Raw genomic sequence first — 17,500 nt, 5'->3', positions numbered from 1 at the left:
GTGTGTGTTTGTAGTTTATCACGGGTGACAGCTAGGGTTCATTTCTCAGTGTTCACCACATCAATCAACATCTCGATAAAAACTACTGCTGCTTCTTCTTCTCCTCTTCTCCTCTTCTCCTCTCCTCCTCTCCTCCTATCCTCTCCTCTCCTCTCCTCTCCTCCCATGCCCATTTCCTCCCATTTAGCCATCCGCCTCACAATGAAAAGAGCCTCTTGGCTTTTATTAATAGTTAAAGTGGCCCCGGTCTGTCACTGGGGACAATGGCTGCAGCCCTGTTAATAAATAAAAATAATAACTAGGAGATGGAGACAGAGAGGGAGTGCAATGGAAAAAGAACAGGCGACACTGCCATTTGTTGTTCCCTCTCACTTGTCAAAGCTCTTTGGCTTAAAAGCCTCTGTCATTGTTGAGGGAGAGGGGGCTGGAGGGAGAGATGAGAGTGAGAGACAGAGAGAAAGAGGGGGGAGAGAGAGAGTGCCAGGGGCTAATAGCACCTGTTGGGGTGATGGTGAGACAGCTGTCAGGAGGGGGGGGTGGAGAAAAACACAGGACCACACTCTTCCTCTACTCTTTCTGCGTGTGTTTCCTTCCCTTCTCTCTGTTTTTGCTACAGATTCAATATCGTCTATGTAACCTCTGCTCCTCCTCCTCCTCCTCTTTCTCCTTAACCTATTCCCTGAAGGCTACAGTGGCTCCTGACAGTAGGGCATGTCAGGGACGCAGCGCTGAAACTCAGTCGCTGAATTACTGGGTGAATGGCAGCGTCGAAAACGCAAGGACAGACCAGTCAGAGTCCAAGGACGGTGTAGGAAGAAGAATAGAAAAAGGGAGAGATGGACTGGCTGGAAGTTCAGTATCGATCTTTGGCTGTGTGTGTTTGCAAGTGTGTGCTCATTGTAATCAACAGAGCATGAGTGCTCTAGACTTAAAGCTGCAAGAAAGGACCTGATTCAGGCCTCTGGGGAGGCTGTAGACACACACACACAGAGGTACAGTATGTAGGACACGCTGCAGTGCTTTTGTGTGTCTCGGCTCTTCTTGCACGCTTCCTCATTCGTGTGTGATCATGTGTCGCTTTTTTAAAATCCTGAAAATCTCTAGGTGGTTTCTCCTCCTCATCTCACCACATTCACTCCATTGCAGACGAAGGGGAAAAATAAAGGGATGAGGAGGAAAGAAAGAAGTTTAGGCAAAGCGCTGCTTTTTTGTGTTTGGATGATGGGTAAAAGTACTTTGATTTGCTGTCGAGTGTGTCTCACTTAGTGGAGAAAAGGCGCTAAGCTGTTCACTCAACACCGACATCTCTCTCTCTCTCTCTCTCTCTCTCTCTCTCTCTCTCTCTCTCTCTCTCTCTCTCTCTCTCTCTCTCTCTGTAGAGAGCAGTTTGTCACTGCATGCATGTGTGTATGTGTGTGTTTTTTGTGTAGACAAGCTGTCATATACCAGTGAGATTAAGACTTTTTTTCTTTAATCAGTCTTGTCATTATGGGGGGAAAAATAATCTGGGGACAAACAAACTTTTCGCCTGGCATCAGCAGTTTCCAGTGTGTATGCAGCTCCATACTTGAGTGCATTCAACTGTACGTGTCATGCGTGCACCGTGTCGTGCGCTGTGTGTTTTGTGTGTTTGCGTTGGCTGATATGGTTAATCGCCCCACTCAAAGTGTAAAACATCTTTCCTTAGCAAGGCCTCACATCCCAAGTGCAGATGGCTCCCAGTAAATAAAACTCACTCTTTCCCTTTCCACTTTCAGTCTTTTGTCTGATCATGTCCCCTTTCCCTTTGTTCATGTCAGTAACAGTCAACCAGCTCGATGGCAGCATGTATGACTGTGTACATGTATTTGCAGTTAGTCCATACATGTGCACACATCGCGGGCTGTGTATGCTCTCTTGTGTGGCATTTTCATTTTCCCCACTGTGTGTATGTCTGTGCATGAAGTGTAGCCACAGTTAGGATTGTAATTAGCGATTCTGCCGGGTGTGTGCGCACATGTGTGTGTGTGTGTGTGTGTGTGTGTGTGTGTGTGTGTGTGTGTTTGTGCAGGGGTTTGTGTGCGTAAGGGTCTGTGGAGTGTGTGTTGAAAACAAAGCGCTAGCTGATAATGTGTCCATTGTGGCGGGTGCATTAAGGCCCTCTTTGTCTCAGGGCCCACAGGGCTAATGATTCTCTAGCAGCAGGTGAGAGGGAAAAAGCCTCTCTCTTTCTCTCCCTCTCTCCTCCACTTGTCTCTCTCTTTATCTTGCGTTGCCTCTCTCGCTCTTTCCCTTTTGCTCACTTGTTTTTGTTCTTCAGATTTCCTCTCTTTCGATTATCAGCTTCTCTCTTTCCACCTTTCTCTCTCCCTCTCTCTCTCCCTCTCTCTCCTGCTGATGCGGCCATTAGGCTGAGCTGCCGCTGCCTTTATTACAGCAAATGGACTTTAAATGAGCTTTATTGTCATGTTGGCCAGCCAACTGAATCCCTCTCTCTCTCTCTCTCCTCTGCCCCCCCTTCCTCCCCTAAACAGAGGCCCCCAGCATTGAGAGGCTGTTGTCAAAGGACTGGAAGGATAAACTTTTGGCCATGGGCTCAGGGCACATTGGAGAAATTAAAGGTACAGTACAACTAAATAATGACAGAACTAAAGTGAAGTGAGCTGTTAAGAAATTCAGTTAACCCTTTGAACTTGATTGATGCAAAATTTGCACATCTCCGATGTCCATGTCCATAAATCTATTTGAAAATTGTTAACAGACTCATTTTAATTTTATATCTTAGTGCACAATTTCAAGCAATTTAGGTGGTTGTTGTCTAGATCCATGGTTACAGTGCAAACAACCTGCAAGTAACTAATCCAGCATGACTTATTGTGGTGCAAAATAAGCCAAAACGGCCCACGGCTAATTCACTGACTCCAAGGCAACATTATACTTCCTGCTAGAAACATATTCATATTTTATATGGAAGAAAACCAATAGGTGTGGCAAGAATCCCTGAACATTTGCCTCTTAAAGACCACAATAAATATATTTTTTTGATATTATTATGGCTCTGAATGGCCCATCGACAGAGTTTTGATGTCTCTGGGTCACTGAAACTCTCCTTGCTTCATTTATTCACACACAGTAACTGTGTGTCCACAGCTTGTGGACATACTGACAAAAACTTCAATGACTCAAATTGTGTAAATGTCACTTATTTCTACATATAAACCTTCCTAGAATATCTGTAGTATCATTCACATGTCAAATGATGGCATTTATGAGTAGCTTGACTCAGTCTGAAAATAACAGTATCTAGCATGATTAGATAAGACAAGCAGTGAATCTGTCAGAAGCCTGAAAGTAAAAGAAAAACAGCTTAAAATGAAATAAACAGAAATGGACTGAGTTCAGTTGCCCTGAACTGAACCGAGCTGTTGGCTTTGTCTGGTGTGTTAGACCAACACGTCAAAAAGTCAATGACGTCCCTGCTAGTCCATCAGCTCTGTGTTAATCTCAGTGTTAATCACCCATTTTACCCAACACCAGCCCTCCTTTACATCAGACAGGCAGAGCAGGACAGAGGGCAGGAAGTGAAACAAAAAGCGAACAGGAGAGCTGCGCTGTGAATATACAAGGCCAAGAATCAACCATAGAGAAAGAGAAAGCGAGGGAGACGAGATGTGAGAGAGAGAGAGGTGGAAGAGACGGGCTATTATTCCCTGTAACTCCAGGGCAAAGCTGCCGTTCTCCTCCAGTAATTGAGCTTCATTAGGAAGCAAAGCAATATGTAATCAAAGAGCCTTGCAGAGCGGCGTGGCCATGGAGAGGGGGGCTCCATTGATCAAACCCCCTTTTCCCAGCTCCCTGCCGCGCTGACATTTCTGTGCAGGGGCGTCCCGCTTGGCGCGCCACACACCAACAGCTGGGGAGCAATATCAGGACTGTGTATGAGAGCATGAGTGTGTGTGTGTGTGTGTGAAGTGCATGTATGTCAGCGCTTACATAATAACGTGTGTCTGTGAGTGAAAAAAAAAAACAAAGTACGTGGAAAGTCAAGTGTTGGTACAGCAGTTTGTGGTAATATTTGTGTGTGTGCGCGTGTGTGTGCTGTTTTCATTTGTCGGCACATCCCTTGACTTTTTTTCCCCCATCGAATTCCATTGAAGACCTTTTTGTGGGGAACAAAGTGATTCTGAGCCACCGCCTCCTGCTCCGTCGGCCTTATTGAGAAGCAACATTGATAAAAGGCCCCATGCGGTTTCACATGGCAAAAACACACACAGACATACACATTTACACACACACGAGTATGGAACTCATAGAACTAGAATAAATATCCCCAGAGTGTAGCGTCTTTAAAATCTGATCTGTTACATTTGACAGTAGAGTGACAGGAAAGATGAATCCAGCTGTAAATTGCCCCTCACACTGTATAACACTTTGACATGCACAGTATTGGTACATCATCCATTCCTCCAAACAGAAATATTCTAGATGTCTTTTTGAATTTTTTTAAAACACAACCAAATCCTGCCTGGAACATCTGGTAACTTTGGAAACTTTGAAATCTCAGAATTTAACACGAGGCTCTTTGGGGCTTGAATAAAGCCTGGCTGTGCAGCATGAGTTTCTAAACATGTACACACCACTGTATCTGCCAGGATCAAACCCACATCCTCAGAAATCACACACAGCCTGCTGCACTGAACAGGAAGAGTTAGGGAGAGTTGCAGGGTTAATTGCCTTGCTCAGTGGCACAGTATCAGTCGGTGTTTATGATCTAAAGTTGTTGTTTACAAGAAATCTGATCTATTATTTGTGCACGTGACTTCGATATAACCCACCTTCTCTATTGATGATCAGAAACCTGTAGTATTCAGTGTTTCTAACAGTCGTGGCTATAAATTTAAATTTATTTTTTCTTAAGTCTCCTTTTAATGTTACAGATAATGCTGCCAGTAAGAGGGCAGTGAAGATGCTTTGCAAAAACATCAAGGTGAGAGGCAGCAAACAGTACGATAGTGTCTGCAGGCTACAAATCATGGAGCTAATCCTGTAGTCAAACAAATCATGTAAGCTTGAATTGGGAAAATAAGGTTATTGCAAACCATGTAGTACGAGCTTTAATCAAATCTTTTTATTACCTCAACCTAATATTAACTCAATATTATTATTTACAGTAATTGGGTTATCATGTTCATGTAAATATACTTCTCAATATACTTATTATACTTCCACTGTTTTTTTCCCCATCCACATCCTTGTACCTTTTCTAGACTTCCTCTTCTACCTCCCCTTGTACTCTCTTTCCTTTACCTCCACCTCTCATGCCTGTCTCATCCTCCCCCCTCCTCTCTCCTCTCTCTCCTCCTCAGCCATGTCATCCCCACCCCCCCCTCCTCACCAGGGAGGGAGTTATCAATGCAGTCGGGGTCATTAATTAGCGCTGTGAACACGGTGACAAGTATTGCATTGTTACAAATTGGTTAATTACGCCGTGTGTGAGTTTGTGTGTGATAGAGGAAAAAAAGTGAGTGTTGCTGTTGGTTCGGCGGGTTTGTAGGTAAGCACGGGCCGCAGCAATCTGCCTAAGGACGAATGTGTGTGTAAAAGCGACGGCGGAAACCAGTTATCGATCCACCTGCCTGCCCCGCAGCAGCTGAGGAAACAGGCCAACGTCAGCTGATTTATGGGGGCGAGAGCAGAAAATCTGAAAGTCTGAACAGGGAGCGACAGGGAGGCTCGCATCCATGCAGGAGAGTTTTTTTAAAATCCCGTCTCAGTTAGGAAGCGTGTTGTTTTCTTGGATCCTTCTTGCTCTTCTGCAAACACCCCGGTTTACTGATAAAAGATCCACAGCTGAGAGGGGGATTGAGAACAGCTTGTAGAAAAAAAGAAGAGAATGGTTGTCTTCTTTTTCGCACCTTCCTGCTCAGGCTGCTCGTTGAAAGAATGTCACTCCATCTCAGTCCACACATACACACTGTTCTGCACAGAAGTACCCAATTTTACTGTGTTTGCATTTGTGCATATGTGTGTGAAGGGGGGGGTTAGCCCCGACAAGAAAGACTCCTTTGATCCATCGTTTCACCTTTGCAACCCCCCTTATACTTTTTTTTTCTCCCTCTTGCCCCCTTTCTCCACACACCTTCACCCCCCATTTGAACGGCCTAACGTTTTTAACACAAGGCTCTTTCTTGTCTTGGTCAGCTTCGACTACACACACACACACACTCTCTCTCTCTCTCTCTCTGGCTCTACAAAGGTGGGTCTGTGAGTTAGGACAGCGGCGTGTTTATTTTTCCAGCGGCCAGTGCTCCCGACAGTTGCCTTTATTGTTCATTGTTGGCGGATGGATGGAGTGCAAGGGGTGGGGAGGGGGTGTTGATGGGCAGTGAGGGCGGGCGGTTGGTTGAGTCGGGGGGTGAGGCAGCAACGGCGGCGGCTACCAACAGGGAGGACAAATGGATGGGCTCTCACCTTCCCGAGCGGTCAAAGGGCAGGTCAGCAGCCGTAGCTCGTTGCCCTCACTCCCCTGTCTCCCCCTCCTTCCCCCTTCCATCCTTTCCTCTGACTCCCCCCTCTCATCCACGCCATTGAGTTTCTCTTTCTTTTCCTCCCTCTGTTTCTCTCTCCTCTCGTCCTCATCTGGTTTGACTGGCCCAGGAATGTGGCCCTGTTAAAGGTAGCAGCCGAAGAACAATGGGGGATTGTGCGATTCCACACATGCACACACACACACACACACACACACACACAACAAAGCCATGTAGGCAGACATTGGTACATATGAACAGACATGGGCGCACACACTCATGCTGATTGTGCCTCGTGTGCCTCTCTCTAACTACATCCTGTTGAATGATTTAGGCCTTGTGTGGAAGTGTGTTTGTGTGTGTGTGTGTAATTGTGTGTGTGTGGATGTGTGTGTGTAATGGAGCTGGTATGTTAGGATCTAAGGAGTCAAAGGTCAGGCCATGCTAAATGTGAGCAGGAGGTTGGCTGACTGCAGGGTAAACACAGACCAGACACACTCTCCTTCTCTCTTTTGCTCTCTTTTTTTTCCTCTCTCTTTCTCACACATACACATTCAGTTAAAAACACAGCTTCATAGCAACAGACCGATCCCTGAATTTACCCGTAATTCATCGGCAATCAAATAAAATTTGATTTTTCCTCAAATTTTAGCGTGAAATGTAAATTTTCAAACCTGGCTGAAGATTTATTTTGTTTGTTAAACATATGAATCTGGCTCAGATTTTAGCATTTGTTTTGCCGCCACATTTTTCGCCTGTTTACAAATGTTTCCTCTGCCAGATTTATCCTCTTTATTTCAATAAGGCAATAACAGCAGTGATGGATGTGGTCTTAGTAATCGCTGCTGGTCCTCTGTGCCCAGAAAAAAACAGTCAACATCTGGTTTTATAACTTCACAGAGCGTATACCCACCTTCCACTGATGGTGCCTCCTCCTATCGTTGAAAACCCCTGAGCAGTCATATATTAAACTGACCAACAAGCCATGGATAGCTTTACACTGCTTTGTTGTTCCTTCCTTGTTTCCCTCATGCCTCTGACCTCACCGCGGCAATCCTTTCTGACCTCTAGACAGCCATAAAAATCTCACAAAGAAGAGGACAGAAGCATGACGTCTCAGCTTCTGATTTTTCTGATAAATCTGAACAGCTTTCAAGTTCATCAAATCTTTAAAAAACAAAGAACTTTCTACTCATGCTACATAAACATTAACGACCACATTTCACAGGGTAAGAGTCTTGCAACACTCCTCCAAAGTGCTACCATCTCACCTTTGACCCCCTTTTTTCTTCCCCCAGGTACCCCAGACAGCCTGGCGGAGAAAGAGCGCCAGCTCATGGGCATGATTGGTCAGTTGAGCAGCCTGCGGGAGCAGCTCCTGGCGGCCCACGAGGAGCAGAAGAAGCTGGCCGCCTCGCAGATGGAGAAGCAGAGGCAACAGATGGAGCTGGCCAAGCAGCAGCAGGACCAGGTACAGTAGCGTGCTGCACAGGAAGGGCTTCTTTTGGAAGTATGATATATGCCAACGCTGCAAAAAAAGTAATCATGTGAAAAATCACCTCTGTAGAGTTTGATGATCAGATCAGCACTTAGCAAGAATTTCCTCATATTGTTCTTGATTACAAAGGCTCCTGATTGGATACTGATTTGGAATCAAATGTTGTATGGTCATCAGAAATCCTCGCACAAATGTTTAAGGTTTACAGCAGAAGGTGGGCTCACAGGTGTGATTGAAAACAGCAATCACACAGGATTTTTCCCCCTGTATTCTCTCTCTTTATTACATACATACACACTTCTCATACAGTGTTAATGCAGCCAGAGATGTGCGCCTTTGGCAGTTTGAACACAGGTACATTGCACAGGAATGAGCTGAGGGTATGTAGTGTTGGAGCAGATGTAGCTGAGACACACACACACACACACACACAGACACACACAGACACACTCACTCACTCCAAGCTCCCAGGCGAGAGTCTGCCAGGTATTTGCATAGAGAAGGGTTTCCCTCTTTGTTATGCTTTTTCGCTTCTGGAAAGCTTGGGTTTACAAAGAGAGCAACACACACACACACACACACACAGCTGTAAGAACAAATCACCTGTGACAAACACAATGCCTTACAGTGCCCTTGGCTGCATCCCGCACTAGTGCACACTCAATGAGTCTTGCTGTGTGAGAATGTAGTGTATGTGGATACTGTACACATTTGTGTTTCCATTCCACTCGAGTTAATTACATTATAGGGAAGTGGCTGACACTTTCAAGGAAACAAGTAAGAATGAAAAAAGAAGAAGAGAAAACAAAGAAATTGATTTTGACTAATAAATTAGAATTCGTACAAAGATTAGAGATAGTTTATTGAATTTAATATGTTTAATCAAAATGGCATATTGGCACTGGCTACAGCAAAACAAACTCATGTCATTTATTGTTATGAACAGTCTGTTGCCTCTTTAAGGTGACATTTTATAAACCCAAAGTTCACAGAGTTGTCTCAACCTATAGAGGTGCACATATTCCTCATATCAAAAAGAACCTCAGGGAAAAACTCATAGGTTTCACTCAGACAAAATAAATCTATTTTAGAGTATTTTCCTTCTCTTATATCAGAATGATAGAGGAATCTGTCAGTAAGTGTGTCGGCGTGACACTGTTGTCCGTTTGGCGACGAGCTGAGTCCAGATGAGATGAGCTCTTTAATATTTCAGACCAGGGCATCGACCCTCTGTCGTGCAACTGGGGCCTCAGAGACCTGCAGATGTGTCGCATCTCCCACAGGCCCTGCGCACACACATGCACACACACAAACACATGCACTCTCTCCCACACACACACATATTGTACTGTATATACATTCTAATAACACGTTGTGCGCTCTGTCCCCAGATTGCCCGGCAACAGCAGCAGCTTCTGCAGCAGCAACACAAAATCAACCTCCTGCAGCAACAAATCCAGGTGAGGCCTTTGTGTGTGTGTGTTTATGTGAGTGTGCGTATCTTTGTGTGTGAGTAGGTGAGTAGGGGTAATTTTGTGATTGTGATTGTTAGAGCTTTGCTCAGCCATCAGCATTTTGGGCCTGAATCAGAGTATTACAGCTCTTCCTCCTCTAACACACAAACACAACCTGTGTAATCACTGGTGGTCAGTCTGCTTGGAAAAAAATCAGCAGTGTGTTGCTGGCAAGTACAGGATGTGCATTTTAAGTCTTTGTTATATAAATCAGAGTTCACACACAGATTGTCAGTGACGTACATTTCACTAAAGTTTATTCCTGTGTGTCTGTGGGTGATTATTGAAGGTGTTTGCATGGAGAGAGCAGTACATTGGTTTGGTTCAGCAACAGCTAGCATGATTAGGAAACCGAGCCAGAGAAGTAGCCAAGAAAGATTTGGAATGAAGCTGAGGTCAGACAAGCTGAAATCAATTGATGGTTTTCATGGTTTCAAGTCAGCGCCCCAAAAAATCTTCTTCATATTACACCACTGAAAACATTCAGACTAACAACCACTTCTCAGATACTGGTGAGGTGATGAAATAGATTCCAAAAAGTTGTGTTTTTGTGTTATTTTTGGCAACAGTAGTTCACGGTTGGCCCAAATCCTCAGCCCACCCAATTTGATTCAGTTTAAACAGTAGGACAGCGCTCATGTTAGAAATGAATCTACCAGGAATTAACCCTGCCTGGTCCTGATTAGACTGGGTGTAACCTGTACCTTGCCTAACTCAGGTAGGAGGTCAGGTTTTGGATATCAGGAGTTCATACAGATGGAGCGCTTGATGGTGAGCATTGTCCTACTACACAGTTATGAGAAATAATTGACAAAAAACAAAGAAATTTATAACAAATTAAGTCAGCACAGAATCAGTGTAATATCAGCTTGTTTTCCTCCATTTTTGTCAATCACCTGACATCCACAGGAGGAATTCCTTCACCAGGCAATACTTGGAAATCCAAATTTAGCTGACTTGTTACTTGGAGCATCCTTGTTGTGAACAAGATGTTAAACAAATCTAATCATGTAGATTGAATCCAGACTTTAACAGTCTTAGAGAAAAAAATCTACAAAGTAAATGAACTTAAAAGTCTCTCTGAATTGAAGCTATGTCTTCAGCTGGGTGGGTATATATGTAACACTTAAAAAATGGAGGTATTGTCCTTTCGTGTCCTACACTGGAGCCTCTATGTTGGTCCAGGTGGCTTGGAACGAATAGCCCAGGCCTTTGTAAAGGCAGATGACACTGAATTTTGAGCTGAGAAAGCCGGGCTTTGTGTCATAAAGAGACACCCTGTCCAAGAAGGAACACACACACAACACACACATTCCCTTTCCCCCCGAGAGTTTAGCCATACACAGTTTGTGTGATAAGAGACCTTGTGATAGCATGTGTGTGTGTGGGACATGTGTCTGTGTGTGTAACCCTGATTCTGTGTAAAAGCAGCTGTGTTTATTTGCTTTGTGCAAGTTAAATTCTGAATTGTTCACGTTTTGTTCCTGTGACAAAAAAAAAAGGGGAGAGAGACCACGTTTGTTTCGGTGGATTTCTCCACGCTTTCCCGAGTGTCTGTTTCTTCACCCGTGTATATGTGTGTGTGTGTGTGTGTGTGTGTGTGTCTCTGCCGCAGCTGTGTGTGTTAAGCTATAAACACGTCCGCTCATGATTCACTCCCTCACGACCCCGCCGAGACAAAGCTCTCTTTTCCCATGACTTTGCAACCTTTTCCCAAACAAGCGTCTCTCCATTGAACGGGCCCAACAATAGTTTCTCACAAGCAGGGGCAGCTGTAGGCAGCCTCGTTAAGAGAGGGACACAATCAACAGGGGCTCATCACAAAACAGAGCGCAAAACACACACACACATATTCACACATTCACGTATGTTGCGCTCACATCAAAGTGTGCACAAACACGGACAAACATACGAAATATCCGCTTTTACTCACTCGTACACACACACATATCGCAGGCAGTCAGAGAGAGCGCTGCACACTCGCCTGATGATCAAACACACACTCATCATCAAAGACTTGGTTGAGAAATACACTGCTTAATCATTCATGAAGAGATTGTCCACACAATCCCACAATACAATGGCCTGCCAGAGAGAGGGCACCAGGTTCAGTATGTTGGGGTGTGTGTGTCCATGTGTGTGTTTTTTGTCTGTATGATAAGCCCCTTGTGATTGCATTTCCCCCTAACGAGGCTGAGTTCAGCTGTCTGTCCGTGTGTGTGTGTGTGTGTGTGTGTGTGTATCAGCGTGCGTCCTTGGCTTTGTTAGACCTAAACCCCCAAAAGGCCTGTGAAGAATGCTTTCAACCGTCCACTTGGAAGAGGTGATGAAATGAAATGAATAATCAAGCTCATGAAAAAGAGAGGAGAGTGACACACATCCCTCATGAAAGGAGGACAAATTATTTATTGTCCTCGCGTCCGGCTGCCTGCTTTTTTTCCTCACCCTGAAACCCAAATCAAGCTAGCGATTCGCGTGGTAGCGTCCACTATTTAGGCCAACGGCACTCGCCGAAGGTGGTGCAAGCCAACAAAACAAGCGAGTTCATTTACAGAGGCAGGCGTTGCAGCAGTGCTAGCTAATGACAGTATGAGCAACACACACACGCACACACACACACCACTGCACCATTCATTAGTGTTTGCAAGTCACTAATTGATTCTACCTGGAATTATCCATGAATTAGCATCAATTATGATCCATTCATTATGCCCCCACACACACATTTAGATGCAGTTACACACACATTCACATTGTTTTACTATTGGGGGGAGCTTTTTTTCTGTCACCTAATCCTGGCTTAACCCTTGATCTATCCTGAACCTCTACTCCTAACACTTAACCCTAAACTATCCTTAACCCTAACCCAACCAACCTAATCCAAATTCAAAGATTAAACCTAAACCCAAATCCTGACTCTAAACTTATCCTCAGTCTGAGGGTATAACACAAGTTGCTCTTACAAGAATTTGAAAATAAGAACGTGTGTGCAAAAACACACGCAAACACACTCCTACCCCCTGCTAGGGGCCCTCTTGTTAAGCTCGAAGGGGTGAGCACATTTCCTCAAACTTCCTTTTGCTTTCCCTCTCGTCTTCTCTCATTCTAATTAAACGGCTTGTCTCCGAGGCTCCCTCCGGTGTTGCCGGGGACGACTGTCGCTGCCGCGCAGGGAAGCGCGACGGGGATGAAAGGAGCTCACCTGCCGAGCGGCTCAGAGCTTACCTTGAGAGCATGCACACATTTTCATGGAATAGCGGCAAGACACACACACACTGTGTATGTTGAAACAGAGGGATGAGGGGACAAGAGTGTGTCCTGCCTAATGAATCAAAACTCACTCAACCAAAACACACATACACACACACGTTGTCTGTGTGTGTCTGACTCTGTAGTGGCACCTCTGTGTGCTGTCTTTAATCTCATCAAGCGCCACTGTAGCTATAAGTGGGAGTCAGCAAAGCAGACAGAGAAGAAGAGAAAGTGAGGAAGAATCAGAGAATGAGTAAAGCCACCTGACGCTTTGACTGGCTGAAGAGAGGCCAGACATGACGGCACAATCGGCTAACAAGCTCTCTATTAAGATTAACCTACACTGGTAACTCAATCACAAAGACACACACCCTTCAAAAAGTGTGACACCTGATGCAGGCACAAGCACAGCCTCTGTCCGTGCTGAATATTTTCCATCCTGTGGTGCAGAGAGAGAGAGGAAAACAAAAGCAAACCCTCCAAAAAAAGCATGTTTTTCATTCATTTTCACATAATACACTGCATACATGCACACACAACACACCAGCACCTCTGTACTCTGTGCATAGGAGCGGCTAACCCAATTGCCTGTGTAATTGTTTAATCACTCCCATTACACCGCAACCAGTGTAATTTGTGTTTTCCTTACACTGTATGTGTTGATGTGCATGCACACACACTCACACACACTCATAAACTGGACCACGACCAAGCAGCCATTCCCACTGAGACCTACCCTCACTCACGTGCTTTCCACACACAGACAGACATACCTGTGTGTGTGTGTGTGTGTGTGTGTGTGTGTGTTCATCTTAGCCATTGTGACATGTAGCATGCCCCTACATTCATAGCAGGCCGGCCTCTAATAGCCTCTGTCCATAGTAACTTAATGGACTAATATTAAAAGCCAGCTATCGCTCTCTCTCTCTCTTTCTCTCTCTCTCTCCAAATTAATTATTGGTTCTATCACTCGCACGTCCCCTCTTCAGCAATAGGTCATCCAGGTCTTGCATTAATTGCCGGAGCATATGGTCGCCAACAGATTTTAGCTGTGGGACTCGCACTTTAGCGGGGGCTATTTTGCGCGCTCAGATGCGAGCCATATTGTGCGGCGCTGGCAGCTATTGTTCGGCGCATTAACTTCATAGAGCTAATTACTCCCCAATAATAACTTTACCTTGGAGTTTTTAGCGCGCCGCGTGCCAACCAACCTGTTTCGCACCCCATATGTTAATTAGCGGCCACATCTTCATTATGCCGCAGCGGCGCTTTAAGTTCAAGCTGTGCCGCCTGGCGCGTGGTGAACGCAGCCTCGACTCGCTGCCAATTATCCAACTCTTGCTCCCCTCTCCGTGTCTTTCTTTCTCTCGCTCTTTCTCCCTCTGTCTCGTTCATTCTGGTGTCTCTGTCTGCTGTTTATTTTCTTGAGAAGTTCTCTCGCCAGGGTGAATCGTCGACTTCTCTCTTCCTGTCTGTCCTCTTTGCCCCTGTGAAAGTTCTCAAGAAAAAGTTTCACACTCTCGCTTTTTATATATGATTCTGTTTCCGTTCGGAGCAGTTTCTTTGCTTTGCATTCAGTTATCGCTGATTAGAGGGTTTTTTTCCAGTTTCAGGTTTCTTTTCCGGATGTGGAGGGAGGCGTGTGCAAATAAAAAGTTGAGCCCCCTTCTTGTCTCCACATCGGTAGCCTACAGTAGCAGCAGTGTGATGTTTTGTAGGTTTTCATGTTCGCTTTGGGCCTGATGTGAAAGAGAAGCTGAGGAGTGCGTTATTCCCCAAAGTGCCTGCTGTTTCACAAGTGCCTCTTCCTTTATGTGGAATCTGGAGATTGTCTGATACATGTGGCCTCGCTCTCCCTCACCCTCACTTTCTTTTCTTTTCCCTCTGTCAGTTCACTTTCTTAGTCTCTGATTCTCATCCTCTGATTTTTTTGGAGAGCTCCCTCCCTCTCTTTTTCTCCCTCTCACTTTATGATCACGAGGCCAACACACTGAACTCATAATCCACTTTAAGGTATTGCATTATTGTATATCCAATATTAGGAGAAATATCAGGTTAAGTCATTTTATAGATGTAAATAGGAAGGAATGCACTCCAATACCATATGACTGGCTCGTAGACAAACCTCCCCTGACGAGCCCCCTCCTCACCCAAACCCACAGTTTTTGTAGAGTCCCTCATTTCTCCTTGTTACGCTCAACTTGCTCTGACCTGTGTTTTCTGCCTCATATGTGTGTGTTGCCCTTTAGAGGTCAGTGTGTGTGTTTATGCCAGTGTGCATGCTAGGGTAGCGGTGCAGCTCATCAGCTCAGCAGCTGTTACACACACATTTAACTCAACTATTATAACAGCAGCATATGGGAGGACATGATTCCCCATGAACCATCCTCTGCCTCTGTCTTTTCTCTGTATATTCCATTTTTTTCCTTTCTCTTTTGTGTCCTTTTCTTGCTTGATCTTCTCATTCCATTGTGGAGACTCGTGTGTATTGTGCAACAGTTCTGTGAGCTGATTAATGTCTTTCTATTGTGCGCAGACTCTTTGTTATGAGATAGAAAGAAGACGAGATAGAGAGGATAAGATTCAGATGCTATTAAAGGATCTTATATGATATTTTCATCTGCAAAGAAGGAAAGAAAGCAAAGCCATGTGTGCACACTCAGACGTCATACAGTATGTGTGCCAGTGTGTCTATGACAGTATGTATCTGTTACAGCTGCCACAGACTTATCTTCCTCCTCTTCCTCTCTTCTTCTCTCCTCTCCTCTCCTCCTCCTCCTCCTCCTCCTCCTCCTCCTCCTCCTCCTCCCTACGGTACATTACAGTATTGCTAGCCAGCTCCACTCCAGCATATGTCCAATTAGGCCTGAAAGGCAAAGCGGAAATGTTCTGTCTGTGATTCGTCCCTGCGGGGGTCCTGTCCGAGCGTTTGCGCTGGAACGCCTCTCCCTTCTGATCGCACGGCGCAGGCGGCTCGGCGGTTTATGGTTAACCAAAATGGTGGAGTAATTATTGTTTTTGGTGTAAGGGGGGGAAACAGGAGCCGCTTGAAGAGAGCGCTATTCCCCTGCGCTGTGATGGTTTGATTACAGTGCTGCTGGCTGCCGCATGCCGACACACAGGAGCAGGAGGAGGGGGAGGAGGAGAGGGAGGACGAGGAGACACACTCACACACAGAAACACACACACACTTAGGTATTTACAGTACATGAGCATTCATGTGCCCAGGGAAAGTTGAGCATACACACACAGGCAGGAAAAGCTGGGAGCGCTGCTTTCGCTCTCTTTCCTCTCCTCTCTATTTACCTGTCTCAAGCACCGACCACTTCAAGTGCCCATATCACTGAGATATTACCTGATTGTATCGTGGCACCAACTGCATCCTTATGATTGCGCAGCTATTTCCAGCCAATTTCCATCATTCCAGATCAATTTTCCACATCAAACAGCTTTTACCTGCCCATTATCCTATTCAGCCATTACCTCTCTGGCCTCCGGGGCAAAAAGACGAGAGACAGAAGAAGGAGAGAGGAGGAGGGGGGAGAGAGGAGGAACAAAGTGCTTTGTAACAAGGAGCATAGGTCAAAGGCCTATCAGGGATTTGATTTAAAGGGGCAGTTTAGTTAAGTCGTCATGAGGTGGATTAGTCAGCCTTCAAACTTATAAGAGAACGCTTTCAGTACAAACGTTGGGTGTGAGGCTCATCATGCACAGAGACGCTAAAGAAAGATGTGATCAAGTGGCACCGTTGGAAATGTAGCATCCAGAATTTTGGGAGCACAATGCAGCCTAAAAGTCAGGGTCTCTCAGGTTCTGTTGCTTTGATTTTCATCCTTTTTGAAATATTTCTCACAAGCACTCCCAACTTATTATACAAGTTTATCTTAAAATGTCAATTTTCAGGATGTGAACAATCCTTGAACTTTTAGCAAAGCTTGAATTTATTCAAGTCCTTAAAGCCAGCACAGGTGCAAGCACGGTACCTCTGTATAAAGTCAGTTTCTATGCACCTGTTTTTATAGCCTTTTTTTTTTTAATTTACATGCAGCCTGAGCCAAAATTGAGATCCTAAAAGTCTGAAAAAATATGTGAATGTTGTACAAAAAAGATGACTGAGGTGTAAAAATCATTGTATTAAGAAAGAGTAGAAGTGTTGGAGTGATAAAACAGATTTGTTAAATAAGTGATTACATTGCAGGACCCAACCTATTCTGCTTCTTCTTATTTTATTTCAGTACAGTGTAGGCGCAGCATTGTTGTATTGTTGCCATGCCCGAAGCTGGTGCCCAATGAAAACACTGCACATATCTTCCCAGAAATACAAGTTAATAAATGAAAAGAACATAAATGACACGATGTACCTGCTAAAGAGTTACTGGTGCTCCACTGATTATTGATATTCTTGTTCTGACTTTTTGCACAGAATTTGGCTTCAGCTCCTTCCCTCTCTTCATGTCTGCAGCTTCTTCATCATACCAAGTGTTAGACCTCGGCTTTACAGCCAGATAAGATCCCTCGTTTCCCTCCCTCTCTCACCTTTTTCCACTCTTCCTCTCCTCCTCACTTCCTCTCCTCATCCCCTCCTATCTCTCTCTCCTCTCAAACTGTCAGTCAGTCCATCACACGCAAGTCTTTGTGTGTTGTTTTTGGCAGAACGCTGTTTAGTGCAACCATCTGTCTCCTACTTCTCTCTCTTTCTGTCTCTCCCTCTCTCTCTCCCCGTCTCTCTC

At 45.0% G+C, this 17,500-nt stretch overlaps 1 protein-coding gene across 18 annotated transcripts in view; it reads left to right on the top strand.

Annotated features, from left to right (window-relative positions):
- The window catches only part of sox5 (SRY-box transcription factor 5), a 213,121-nt gene that overhangs the window by 165,046 nt on the left and 30,575 nt on the right, over window positions 1-17,500 (top strand). For 16 of the 18 annotated variants that reach the window (XM_051077570.1, XM_018700507.2, XM_018700506.2 and 13 more), the window contains 3 exons: window positions 2,514-2,600; window positions 7,805-7,977; window positions 9,396-9,464. In XM_051077570.1, coding sequence (XP_050933527.1) covers window positions 2,514-2,600; window positions 7,805-7,977; window positions 9,396-9,464 — 329 coding nt within the window. The remainder of the gene's footprint in view (window positions 1-2,513; window positions 2,601-7,804; window positions 7,978-9,395; window positions 9,465-17,500) is intronic. The other 2 variants (XM_051077575.1, XM_018700512.2) reach the window with 1 other exon arrangement.

The sequence above is a fragment of the Lates calcarifer genome, linkage group LG18 (genome assembly GCF_001640805.2).
Source record: "Lates calcarifer isolate ASB-BC8 linkage group LG18, TLL_Latcal_v3, whole genome shotgun sequence".
Taxonomy (NCBI): Eukaryota; Metazoa; Chordata; class Actinopteri; family Centropomidae; genus Lates; species Lates calcarifer.
The sequence above is the reverse complement of the archived record's forward strand: the minus strand, read 5'-3'. Positions and strand labels throughout refer to the sequence as shown.